The 12,817-nt window shown below is 52.1% G+C and overlaps 1 protein-coding gene across 1 annotated transcript in view; it reads right to left on the bottom strand.

Moving 5' to 3' along the window:
• Nucleotides 1-12,817, bottom strand: part of SH3PXD2B (SH3 and PX domains 2B) — an 82,643-nt gene that overhangs the window by 62,976 nt on the left and 6,850 nt on the right. The window contains exon 2 of the mRNA XM_035902487.1: nucleotides 578-658. Coding sequence (XP_035758380.1) covers nucleotides 578-658 — 81 coding nt within the window. The remainder of the gene's footprint in view (nucleotides 1-577; nucleotides 659-12,817) is intronic.

The raw sequence follows: 12,817 nt of genomic DNA, 5'->3' as shown, positions 1-12,817 counted from the left end.
GCCCCGGAAGTTAATGCCTAAGGCAGCTGCTGTCAGCTGCCCTCCGGGCTGGCAGTGGGCATTTCCCCAGTGCCTGCTCCCCAAAATACCAGCCAGTGGGACACGGACCCAGGGAATCGGTGCTTTTCAGCAGCAGGCCTGTTTTCCTGTGACAGCAGCTGGGAAAGGCATGGTATTAGCTCTGCAGGAATGGAATTTGGGCCTAACTTTAACAAAATCCGCTGTCCCCCTCCCCAAGCAAACAAAAAACCCCAACAAAAACCCCACCAATTGCACAGATTTCTGTTGCAGGAATTCAAACACACGTGCATTTAGTCCAGACTTTAACACTGGGAAGTGCAAAAGCCCCAGGGTGTCCCCACCGACACACAAGAAGCATTGGAGCAGAGTCCAGCTTTTGAGGTTGCCTTGTTCTTACTTTTTTTTTAAGGATTTGCATTTAAGTTTCCTCAGATCAAAGCATTTTCTGGTAGATTACAAAAGGCATGCTTTGCATAAGGCAGAAACCATGCTTCTCAACTGACCACAGCTTTCAACCTTCTGAAGTCAAAAACTCAAGAACTGGCAAAATGCTTACCTGCAGGTCAAAGAACTTGCTGTACCGTCGGTATATGACTTCTGTGGACCCATTGGACCAGGTGACTTTGATAATGTACACCTGTAGGGAACAGAGAAAGAAATCAGAGAGGGGTGACCCAACAACCCGCACCACAACCCAAACGCTGCTAAAGCTGCCAACGCAGCCCCCCATGGCTGGGCATCAGTCAGGGGAGGTCATGGGACCACGGAAAGTCATTTCAGCAACACTAGAAAATACGTAGGATTAAATTATTAAGCTCCACTGCTGCAACTTAACTGCCTACTAAATGCTTATTGATGGTTGTTCATGAACCAAGACAGCTCCTTATCCCTCAACAGGGGCATACAGCAAATGTGAAAGGGCACTTCAACGTAAAAAAACCACAGTTAAAGTCCCTCCAGATGCAGCCACATTACGAGTTAATAACTATGCCTTCGCCATCCCATCTATGGCTGCAGCATCAAGCTTGATGTCGAGAACCCCAAACTGCAGCCCGCAGTGTGCCACACCACGCACCGCTGCCAGCCTGGGCTCCCAGGGCTGGGGATTGCAAGAACTCAAACCCAAAAGGTTCCAAACTCCATCTGTTCTTCCGTAAGCAGCTCTGAGGTTTTGTTTACTTAAATTTGCCAGGGTGCAAATTACCCTTCTGTTCCTTAAAATGCTACACAATCAATCCTAGTAATTACAGGTTATTCACAGACCGTAGTACCAGGCTTTTACTGGTGATGAATGCAAACAAAAACCCCCAACCCGGTTTTTTTATTCGTCTATGGAAGTCAATAAGCAAATAACAGAATTGGGCAATTACTTAACTAACCTCCTCGCCTGTTGCTCACAGAAACCAAAGATGACCCTTGATGAGATGCCAGTGTAACATTCAAGCAATGCAACCTCAGCCTTCACTAATTGGTAACAGATTGACTAAGCAGAACAACGGCATGTTCGTTTTTTCTTCTAACTCATGTCCTGCTTCTTTCCACCACAAATTCAAGTCTCAATTCAATGAAGCAGGAGCAAAGCATTCAGAAGCTCAGATGAACGGGCCTGCTAGAACTCCAGTTAACACAGTGAAGCGTGAAGGCTCTCAGGATGCGGGTGTTTTGGTATTTAAAACAGAATCCCTTAAGAGTTTCACAAGGTTTCCCACAGAGACGCACATTTTTCCAGATGCTGGAACGTGACCAACATCCCAGCCCAATATCCAAACTCAAACACAAGGAGACGGAAATGGAGAGCAGAACAATAAATTATTTGAGCTCAAACCTACTCGAATGCTGTACTAAAAATCTAATGGAAAGGTCAGTCTGCTGCTCAGAGGCCTGACACAGCATGACCTGCCAGGGCGAGGAGGCTCCTGAGGAACCACAAACTCTTCCCAGTGGAATCACTTCCAAATTAAGATGGGAAAAGAGGCAGCAAGATGCAGCAAGTTCTTACTGCTAAAATAAAGAACTTCAGTACTTTCAACCCAGCAATTCAGTGACCACTGTTCTTAAACCAAATGATCAGCCTGAACACAGCTACAACTGCTTTGCTGACTTGCAGTGAGCTGGCTGGGTGTCACAGGCGGCACCACCACCCTCTCCCAGACAAAATCATTGCTCAGCATCACCTCAAAGGCTCTGTTCAGCTAACCTCAACCCTCTCCTTTCGTTCACAAATTCTTTTTTTTGAGCTGAAGGACCTGTGCTTTCTGCATATTAACAAGGAGGACAGAGGGCTCCTGCAAGAGAGCATCTGTAGCAGCTGTGGAGACCTCGATGGACCATGATTTGATACAAATTGCTCATCACCAAACATGGCTTGACAAGTACTCTGCATCGGGTCAGGCACAACACCCACTCAAGAACATGCTTCTAGACCTCAACAGCTCAGGGACGACTTGGCTGACCGTAGTTTGCAATGAAAACGGTAAGGTTGCATGACGTGGCCTCCGAAGTATCTGACAGCATCCGTACAGTCACCACCACACCACCAGCAAACTAAGCGTTAACTCGATGCTAAGAAAGCATCCAAGCTGCCTTCACCCTCACCCCAGGACTTGCCAGCAGGCCAGCATGAGCTCACTTTGGTTGGAAGCTCAGCTGATATCCCAGCTCTCTTACCAGTTTACAGCACTTTACGGGGTTATATCACTGCTGGCTGCCTGCCTGGAGAAAGCCTTCCACTGGGGCAGGGGAAGAGCCAACTTTTCTTCATTGTTTATTCCTATCCTGCCTTTATTTGGAGTCAACAGTTTATTAGACTGGGGTTTTAATCGGGATGTGGATTTGCTCAAGCCAAAATGAATTCAAAGCTCTTAAGGGTAATACAGCCATGAGATTTGAGGGCACACCACGCTTTATTATACCCTTTGCAATGGAGGGATGGAACACTTCTCCCAACTGATGAGCTCACTCCTATTTTGCTGAAATACAGATCTCCCTGAAGTCTGGATAATGGTTTCTTGCACTTCCCATTTGAACAGCAGGAAGATCTCCGAGGGTATCTCCTCACCTACTCGTGGAAAGCAGAAAAGATGGGGAAGCCCACAAACACAGGAGCTCCTCAGTATCTATAAAACACTGTCTCAGTAAAGCTGGCTTCTCTCTCCTTGTGAATATCCCTCGTTCTTCACGCTGACAGTCCCATCCCATGGGGGTATTCTGTGGGCTCAAACCATCACAGATCTTGGTCTCTGTCAATACCTTATCCAGTCACTGCTATCCTAGGAACAAAAAAAAGACACCAGAAAGCACAACTTGGGTGCTCTCCTCAACTGACAACAGAAGTGCAGATTTTGAAAGGGAAGAATGGTGCAGTTGGCCACCCAGCGATGGTTTTCACAGGAACTGGAGAAGATGAGGCACCAAGCTACCACAAGCACCCAGACATCCCTTTCTCAGGTGCTTTTGGAAAACACTTTCAATGTTCAAAACAGTTTGGAAAATGTTGCGCTTGGTCTGAAGTTTCCCGTCCTGGCCTGGAACTGCACCATGTCCTGCCAGGAGCACCCACCATGGAGCAGCAGCCTGAACAAACCCAATTTTATCCCAGTAGGAGCCACCCCATCACCTGCTCCCACAAAACTTCGGTCCTGCAGAGGCTTCTCTGAGGACAGGCTTTTTCCCAGCCCAGCTGTGTGGGTGAGGGCACGTGGAAACATTTATTTCATGAGTCTTCTCCAGCTCCGATTTCTACGGTCCTTCAAAGAAATAACACAGAGAAACCACCAGCAGGCCCTTTTCCATGGAAGGAGGGAGGGGATCTCCCGGGGCTGCAGCTGACGCTGCCTTGGGGACACACACCCACGGGGAACACCGCTGGGAATGGGGGGGACACTCCCCAGATCCCACTCTGCTGTTTCCTCAAGGGATGGGGAGAGCCGGGCAGATGGCAGGGAGGCGGCGGGCAGCCAGATCCAGGAGGGGGGCTCTGCAACCCCATCACGTGGGATGGGCCCATGGCCAAAACCAACAGGCAGAGCTATCTAAATATTTACAGCCCTTCCCGGGCCAGCAGCAGGGTCTGCACAGTGGAGGGAACTAGCTGACTCGGTGAAACCTGGGAACCGGCAGCTCCCCTCCCTCCCTCCGGAAAGGATGCCTTACCCTGCCCCACTCCCAGCCTGAGAGCTTCCATCCCTTGCTCCGCTCCAGTCCATGTTGGCTCCAGCCCACATTGCTGCACACGTGCCACGTCAAACCCCGCAGCTCGGTCTGATGCCTGAAGGCAACGGGCCAGGCAGAGCTTTGGAGCAGGCAGAAATCACCAGGGCTCAACCCTCGTTAGCTTCATTTCAGCCACAGGTCAGGGAAGCACAGCTGAAATTCATGCCTGTGCTTCTGAAATCCTTGAGATGCAGCTCACGGCATTTGTCCTACTAGAGCAGGGTGCAGAGAGGGGTACAGAGCTGTCAGGGTCACTCAAATACACTCAAAATTCTGCTTTTGGGGTCAAGAAAGCCCCATGAGGCACCCTCAGCCCCCATCACTCCTCTCTCAGCTGCCAGCTCCGCTGTCCCCATGCTTTGAAACCACAGTCCCATGCTGCAGCAGTTCCCAGCGGGAGAACCTTGTCAGAGCTGCAGCAAAGGCCACAACAAGGAAACAAGACCTGCCCTGCCCTCCCAGGCAGCTTTTTACAGGGGGTGCAGAGGGGACAGTTTCGGAGGTGCAGGTGGATGCTGTTTAATGCCAGAGGAGAGGAGCACTTCACATTAAGGCCAAACGCTCCCTGTGCTCCTGTCCCTGGGGGGGCAGAAGCAGATCAGATCCTTCACAGAAAATGGAAACTGGCAGATGCAAAAGGCTGAATTCTGACAGACACCATGGGGATTTGGCTCCCAAACTCTCTCTGTTCCTCAAACTCCCTACATTACAAATAATTGGCCACATAAAAACTACTCAAAAATTACCGATTGAGAAGTTTACCATCAGGACCTCCATCACCCAGGATTCTCCTTGGTCATGTTTGAAAGCCAGTGCCCTAAACAGAGATATGAAGACTGAAAAACAGGCTCCGGAGATCTTGCAGCCCGCCCTACCAGGCACCACGAGCTCAGTGCCCACAGCATCCCTGCTGCTGCTCTCCCCTCCCAGCCTCTCCAGAGAAGCAGCTCAGAGGGGGAACGGGCCAGTGGAAAGCAAGGACTGAAAACCTTCATAAGGGAACTGTCAAAAAATGACAGGTTGCTAAAAGAAATGCAAATGGCACCAGACCAACCATAACAGAGCTGTCAGCGAGAGCTGCCAGTCAGCTCGCATGGCAGCAAGGGCTCTGCAGCCCCAGGGGAAACACGCAGGCAACCCGCAGCGGGAAACGCTGGAGGGAGATCCAGGACATCCCTCCCGGGCAGGACAGCAGCCTGGGCTAGCTCCCACCTCAGGCACCACCAGAAGAGCAGGGCGGCTGGGGGAGCCCAGCTCAGCCGCACATCCAGAGCGGTCAGAGTCACAGGGACTGGAGCACGAGAACAGAGGGGATGAGAAGCCAGCACAAATTATCTCTATCTGAAAGGGCAGCCAGAGATTTAGGGTTTTTTTTTCCCCCTCTTGAAGAAACAACAGGAGCAAGCAAAAGCCGTGGGAGCTCTCAGACCCCAGAAGTCTTTTTCCAGGGACTGATAAAGAGCCTCAGTGCTGCAGATAGGGACCGAGGACGCTGGAGTCCTTCGTAAGCCCTCTGTCTCGCACCCTCCCCAGGAGGCACATTGTCCCACACAACAACGTGGCTAGAGAGAGGAGATGATTCAAGCGGCTGATGTGAGGCAATGGAATTAAGAAGATACTAAAAAAAAGGCTAACAGAAACAGTTTCCCGTTCTTGAAACATGAGGCCGTGTGACCTCCTAGAAGAATCACTTCTGGACTCCTTGCATAAACACAGTACAGACATGCACAAAGCACAACCTGGGAAGCAGCCTGCACTGCTTAAATTTGAGTAGGAAAAAGGCAGACTGAAGTTATAGGAAAACCTATAGAGCTACAGTTTCAGCCTCTCTCCTCCCACTGGAGGAGTTTTCCCCAGTTTTCCAAGGAGACTTGCAAAGCATCCTGCTGGGGGGGGCACACGAGTAAGCCCACAAGGATGGCTCTGAAGAGGGCAGCTGCTGGCTGGCCTGCGAGCTCTCTGCCTGGCACCCAGCACATGGATGAAGGAGGCAGAGTCTGCCCTGAGCTCAGCATCATCCAGCTGCGCCGGCTCAAGCCGGGGAGCAGCACACCCATACCAACAGCCCTGCAAGCCAACAAGCGGCCAGCAGCCCTCCCTGGCACAGCCCAGCCCTCCCTGGGTGGCTCTGCAGCATCCCCTGAGCTCCCCCAGCCCCGAAGCATCCCCGCACACTGAGAGCCTCCTGTTTCAACGCCAGCCACACCAGAGGCCCATGAACAATGGCAGGGCAGAAAGCATCACCATGGTCACTTGGAAAGATGCCTCCACGGGGCTGCAGGGATGCACAGCTCTGCCCACCCGCCACCGCCGGGCATCAGCGTAGGTCCCCAGCTACTCAGCAGAGCTCCTACAGCAAAGCCAGACATAACAGCCTCCAGCAGAGGCAGAGTTGTCTGCAGAGCTGTTTCCAATGGGTTTGAGCCTGTGTGGTCTCGGGTCCAGGGAGACTATGTACAATAAACCTCTCTGTGGAAAACTCCACATATTTAAAGCATCTTTTGCCAGCAGGGAGGAAAAAGCAACGGTCTCTCTATTCCACCCACAGTCCCCCTCAACCCTGAAACACAGGGAAGTGATGTGAGAGCCTTGTCCCCTTCGGCCACTGCTGCAAGAAAGGAGTGCTGAGAAATTCAAAGGGGCAGAGAAACCAAAGCAGCTAAGGGATCGAGCCAAAGCAGAACAAGGTTTAACATAGAAAAGGGAGTGGGAAATTGTAAGAGGAAAAGAAAAAAAAGGAGGGAGGTGGCTGGAAACAAAGAAAGTTCTTGGCGGTGAGCTGCTGTGCTTGGCCCCTCTCCATCAGCCTTCGCTGCTGCAGGCGTGTGGGGCTGGGGAGAGGAGTGTGGGGGCTTTTGCACCGTGGGACACCGAAGCTCAGAGTGGGAGAGTGACAGCCAACCCCCCTGCTCCGTCCCCGGACACCTCGTCACCCCTCGCTCTGCTCTGTGGACAGGGAGAGTCATGAGAAGGGTTGTGCTGGTTCAGACGGCACTGGGCAAGGCGCAGAGAAGCGATCCCAGCAGTAACTGCAGGGCATCGGGGATGCTGCTGCGGTCCCTCTGGTCTAGCAGAGGGGAGAGGCAGAAGCAACAAGTCAGAGCAGCAGGGAGGAGCTGGGTAACAGGGATGCAGGCAGCACGAGGACAGGCATATCCTTACTGCCACGGCAAACAACCCAAGCTAATCTGCCCACACACCCAGGAGTACAGAGCAGCCACCTCCCCTTGCTCTGATTCATCCCTTTGACTGTACCCTCCCTAAAAGCCCAACGAGCGACAGCTCTTCCTGCTCCACCGCCGTACAGCTCGCAGGGCACAGCGCTGCCTGAGCACACAGCCAACGCTGCTGGGATGAAGTGCACACACACAGGGTTACACCAAGCACGGGGACCCCAAGGACAACCCACTGAGCCACGCTGCAAACCTCTCAACTTGTTTGCTCCGAGTCACACTGAAGGTCAAACATATGGATTAATTTGTTTCCTATTTCCCACTGCTACATAAAACGGCTGGAAGATAGAGATACCCTCCAAAGCAAAGCTGCGAGGGATCAGGGTCACCAGACCTCCGAGCAGGCAGAGGCGATGGATGGCCCCTATGCCCAAGTTCACTGCTGGAAATGCGTACGAGCACTGTCTTTCCACACAGAGCTGCATCCACCTCAGCGGCCATGTGCCAGGCAAGATTTGGCCCTTGCAGTCAGCTGTGGCATTCGAGGTTTTCAATAGCCTTAAGTAACATGACCAGGGAAGAAAAACAAAGGAGAGTTTGCGTTTGAGTGTTGGTTTTCATCCACAAAGCCAAGAGCACTCCCTTAAGCCCCAACCTTCTTGAGAGGTGAGGGGGAAGGAAGGATTGATCAGCTCTGCAATGCCATGCAGCAGAGCAGGGCCAGCAGCAAGGATGGGTCCAAATTTCTACCAGCTACAGGCTCCAAATGCCAAGGCTGTGGCCTGCCTTGAGCGGGACAGCGTCGGCCAGCTGACGGGAAACAGGATGAGATACAGCAAAACCGCAGGATACAGCAGCAAAACACTGCTGAGGATGCTGAGAAAGCCCTCAAACCTCTGGGGGCCACTGATGCTCAGAAACTCTTTGCCATGCCAGAGACTCCAGCTTCCTGGGTTCAGCCTTACTTCATACATTCTGGTTTCACTTTTGCTCTCTTTCATTCCTAGTTTAGTTCACAGCCCTTGGATGGATTTCACACTATGCATTTTAACCTCCTGCTCCCTCAGTCTAAACACACCCAGCTCCTTCGGTTCACCACAGGACATTCCACCACACCAAGAGCACAGTCACCCACCCCCAGAGAGCATGGCACGGGGGGAGTCACCCCTCAATGCCCTTCTGAAGCCGAGCGACCAGCATGATTTGCAACAGCAGAACTAACACAGCTGTACAAGGGGATACCCACAGAGCTCTGCTTCAGCTGGGTAAGTCAGGACCATGACACACAGGTCCACAGGGGACACATTCTTCAGAAGACATCTTCTGCTCTATACATACAAGGCACCAAAGAATGACTGAATCTGTAGATCAGCAGCCCTCCTCCTCCTCTTGCCATTCAAGCACTCTTTGAATGCTCCACAATCAATTCCAGGTAAGCAATGGAGTTGGGTTGGACAACAAATGAGACCACAAACGGCCTCACCACTACAAGGAACAGGAGGAGAGAAGACACCTACCATCAAGTCACAAACTCCACATCAAAAATGTAACACATTTACTTTTTGAATGTGTTTTTCATCAAACTTGTTTTAAAATATCAATAGATGCTATCATCTACCAACACGCGCCATTAATTACTTTCACAAAGCAACTGCCACAAATGAGGTCCTTCAATATGCATGGGTATTCGTCTTGTTTGAAGATTGCAATCTTGTTAACTGAGCTTGCAAAATAAATGTATGCTGCACACCTTGCTGAAGTTTCCCTTTTTCAGTGGCATGTGTGTGCGCGGAGGCCAGGAAGGGAAGCCCTGCAAGAGCAGAGTCCAGATTTTCCAATAAGCTAACACAACCAAAGAGCACACTGCTTTTTCTTTCCTGTCGGATGTATATACAGATATTTTTGGTTTGTGCTCTGGAGCAACCATTTAAAACTATATGACCCACGGAAGCGTTCTTGGTGGATGGGATGGTAGACATGAAGATGCAATTCAATCCCATGTTATTAACACATAAAACAAAACACACAAATTGCAGCTGTATTAAAATGAAAGGTCCTGAAGCTTGCCTAAGGGCAAAAAACACAGTCAAAATCTGGATTTAGTAGGGAAAAGCTTTATTTTAGGGACTTCTACTAGAGAATAACAAACACAGAACTATAAAAAGATCCTGCGTGAAGTCCTTTAAAGGAAAATTTAGACTGTTTCAACTATGGCTTTGTTTTGGGTCTTTTCTGAATAAACATTCATTTATCAGAATTTGAGACTTGGCCAGACCATAGAAATGACAGTCTGCTACTCTGTCGCCCAGAATGATTATTTTTAAACTTTGCTCTTGGACTTTGCCTTTCAGATTTGCAGTACGGCCCTGGAGCTCTTGCCAGCAGCATCCCTGAGGGGCACAAGCTGTAATGACTTAAGATATGACTGTATGGGAAATGTCACTGCAGGGTGACCCTCCAGCCACCACCTGAAGGATGGGGGCCCCCTTCTTCACTTGAATGGTGGGCTGCCGATGTCCCGAGCTCGGTTGTTCTCTCGAGACAGGATCAGAGCAGCGCATCCTGCAACGAATGCCTGCAAAAGGATCACTCCTCCCTGCCCCTTCCAGGTGCTGCCCATGAAAAAAGCTTAAAGACACAAGCAGCACAAGTGCAGTTGCAGCAGCCGGGGTTAGCAGCCCAGGAGAGGTGCTGCTGCAGTACAGCGTGATACGGTTTCACAGCTGGCAGAGCAAATTCAAGGCCCCTGTCACTCGGAGCAAGAAGCTCAGTTATCCTTCCCCTCTCAGCCCTTCCACGTGTGTGAGCAGAGTTGAACGGGAGCAGACGTGATGGCCTCACACCATCCCAACACCGTGCAGCAAAAAACCTTCCAGGAGCACAAGGCTGACTGCAAGGAGAAAAGCACACAGGGGGAGAGCACCCCCCGCTAATTGCGATTTAGCCTGACCCCTGCCAGCAGTGCTCACTGCAGGACCCACCAAAGGGTTTAACACCTCACCTAGGAGAAAAGCAATTAAGAGGCTGTTCCCATTTTCCCTGTCCCCCAGATGGCTTTAAACACTCCTGGGCTTCTTTTGACCAATGCACCCAGCTCCTCCCACCCTCAGGTCAGGTACTGGTCTGTCACTAGTGTAAGGAGGATGGATGGGAGATGGGACAATGGCACTGTTGTCCTGGCGTATCGGTCCAGGGGGGCACGGCCACCAGACATGCTGCGAGAAGCAGCAAGACAGCAGCACGCCAAACCGATGCTCTCTTACAGCGGGATTTGAGCCAGTGCCATTCACAGGCACACACACATTCGAGGGCATGGGGCTGCATTTGGGTCCCCAGTTAAACGCCAACATGCATTTGAGCTGGCAGCCAGCTACCCAAACCCTTCCCAGCACCTTGCTGTGTCCTCACCCAGCCCAAGTTCCCCCATTTTGGGGAAATATTGTGTCTCCTGCTTCAAATCAGAGCTGCAAAAAACCACAAGTTTTTGTCTCAGCCAACCCAACTCTTTTTGTGTCGATTACCAAGGTGATGGGTGAACTACGCTGGCCTGAATAGAGCTGGCCTTTCCTACAGCCCCTCCCCTCTGCAGGCGTCAATAAGGACTTTGAAACACTGGATTGATCTCACTTTTCTGGGAGACTGGAATTCATAACTTTCTGCTGTGGCCTCACTACAGCCAACACAACTGCACCTTTGTCCGGCAAAGAAAAGCCTCTCGCCGATGCAGAGAGCAGCCCGAGCCTGAGCGGCACGGGTCACTCGCCGGTCAGGCCAGCACAGAGATGGTGGGAGGAAGAGCCGGGTGCTCCTCCAGCCTCCCTGGGGATAGCGAGTGGCTGCCCCAGGGGATAGAGAACACATTTATGCTCAGCAGTGAGAAGCCAGAGAGTAATGGTTTAATACGTACACTTTGGGGTTAACTTGGATTTGCAGCATGCCAGCAGATACCATCTAAAGTAAAATGACTGGGACGAGATTTACTGCCCCTCCTTTCCCTCTCTTTGCAGGAGGAAGAAAAAAAAAGAAAGGAGGGATTTGATTCCATATAATTAACTGGCTTTGTGAATCTGCCTAGTTCTTATCGATCCCCTCAAACAAGGCGAGCGCTCACATTCCCTCCAGCGCTGCCCCGGGGAGGCTGCTGCCTGCCGCTCCCTGGGCTCAGCGCCGCCGTGAGCCCTGCTGGCTCGCGCTGCCAGGTTTCGGTCCAAGACAAGTGCAGGGAAAGGCTGCGGGCAGAGGACTCGAGCCGCTGGTTGAGGAGGGAGCAGGCGGCCGACCCGCACAGCTGACTGCCATGAGCTGCGTGCAGCCACCTTCTCCCACTGTCCCGAGAGCTCCTGCTCTGGTGCCCCGCCAGCTACCCCACCATACATCTCTTTTTATAAAACACCTCTGTCCCAGATTTCCAGCCCCACAGGGATTATGTGTGCTATGTCCAACTCCACCCGCCTTGCTCCTGCGGGTGAGCAGGGACGGTGCCCAGAACAGATTGTGTCCAGCTCTTGGGGTGCATGGCCCAGCCATGAGGACACAAGTCTGGATGGGTGCAAAGAGCACTCAGCCCCAGCAAGGGAACTGGAAGGCCCCGAAGGGAGAGCAAAGGAGCAGCCACAGGCAAGCCCATCTGAGCCCCGTTACAGGACCCGACAGCAGTGCAGCAGATCCGCCAAGACAAACAGAAGTGTATGCAGCTCAGCAAACCTCCTCACGTACACGCTCCTCCAGATCAGATGCATAACCCACAGCAGGAAGGGGGGGATGCCTGGAGCCGGGGCCAGACTCAGCCAGGGCTGATACAGACGCAGGCAGGGCAGGAGAGGAAGAAGGGGTGACGAGGGGTTGGGCGGCAGCAGCCACATCACTTCCCTGGATGCAAGGAGGGTGTAACAGCCCCCCTTCACCCTCCCCTCCATCCTGGCTAGAGCTGGCCTGCCCTCTGCTTTCCTCCGACTGTGGCTCACTGCCACCAACCGGCCCGGGTGACCTGGAGAAGCCCCTGATCTCCCAAGAGCTCGGGCAGCCTGGCTCCGCCAACACGACACACTCCAGCCAGAGCGAACACCACAACCTCACACAACCCAAATGCGCCATGAACAGCGTGTCACTGGGTCACCCCGGTCTAAGGTGTGTGGGGTGGGGAAGAACATTTTGGTCTTTGTTTTACAGTTGTTGCCAGGATTCACCCACGTCTTCACAGATGCCTGGAAGCACACCAAAGTTTAAATAATAAAAAAAAATTAGAAAAAATAAAAGAAAAAACCGAACCCCTTTAAAACCAGACAAACCCACAACAGTTTGGAAGATGCCCTGGAGCATGCAAGAAGGCGCTCCCCGGGCAGCTCACGCAGCAGGGGTGCAGGGGACAGGAGGGGACACCCCGCAGGGACGGCGGCCCTGTCCCGGCCCCC

Source organism: Egretta garzetta, unplaced genomic scaffold (assembly GCF_000687185.1).
Source record: "Egretta garzetta isolate BGI_Z169 unplaced genomic scaffold, ASM68718v1 scaffold209, whole genome shotgun sequence".
Lineage (NCBI taxonomy): Eukaryota > Metazoa > Chordata > Aves > Pelecaniformes > Ardeidae > Egretta > Egretta garzetta.
The sequence above is the reverse complement of the archived record's forward strand: the minus strand, read 5'-3'. Positions and strand labels throughout refer to the sequence as shown.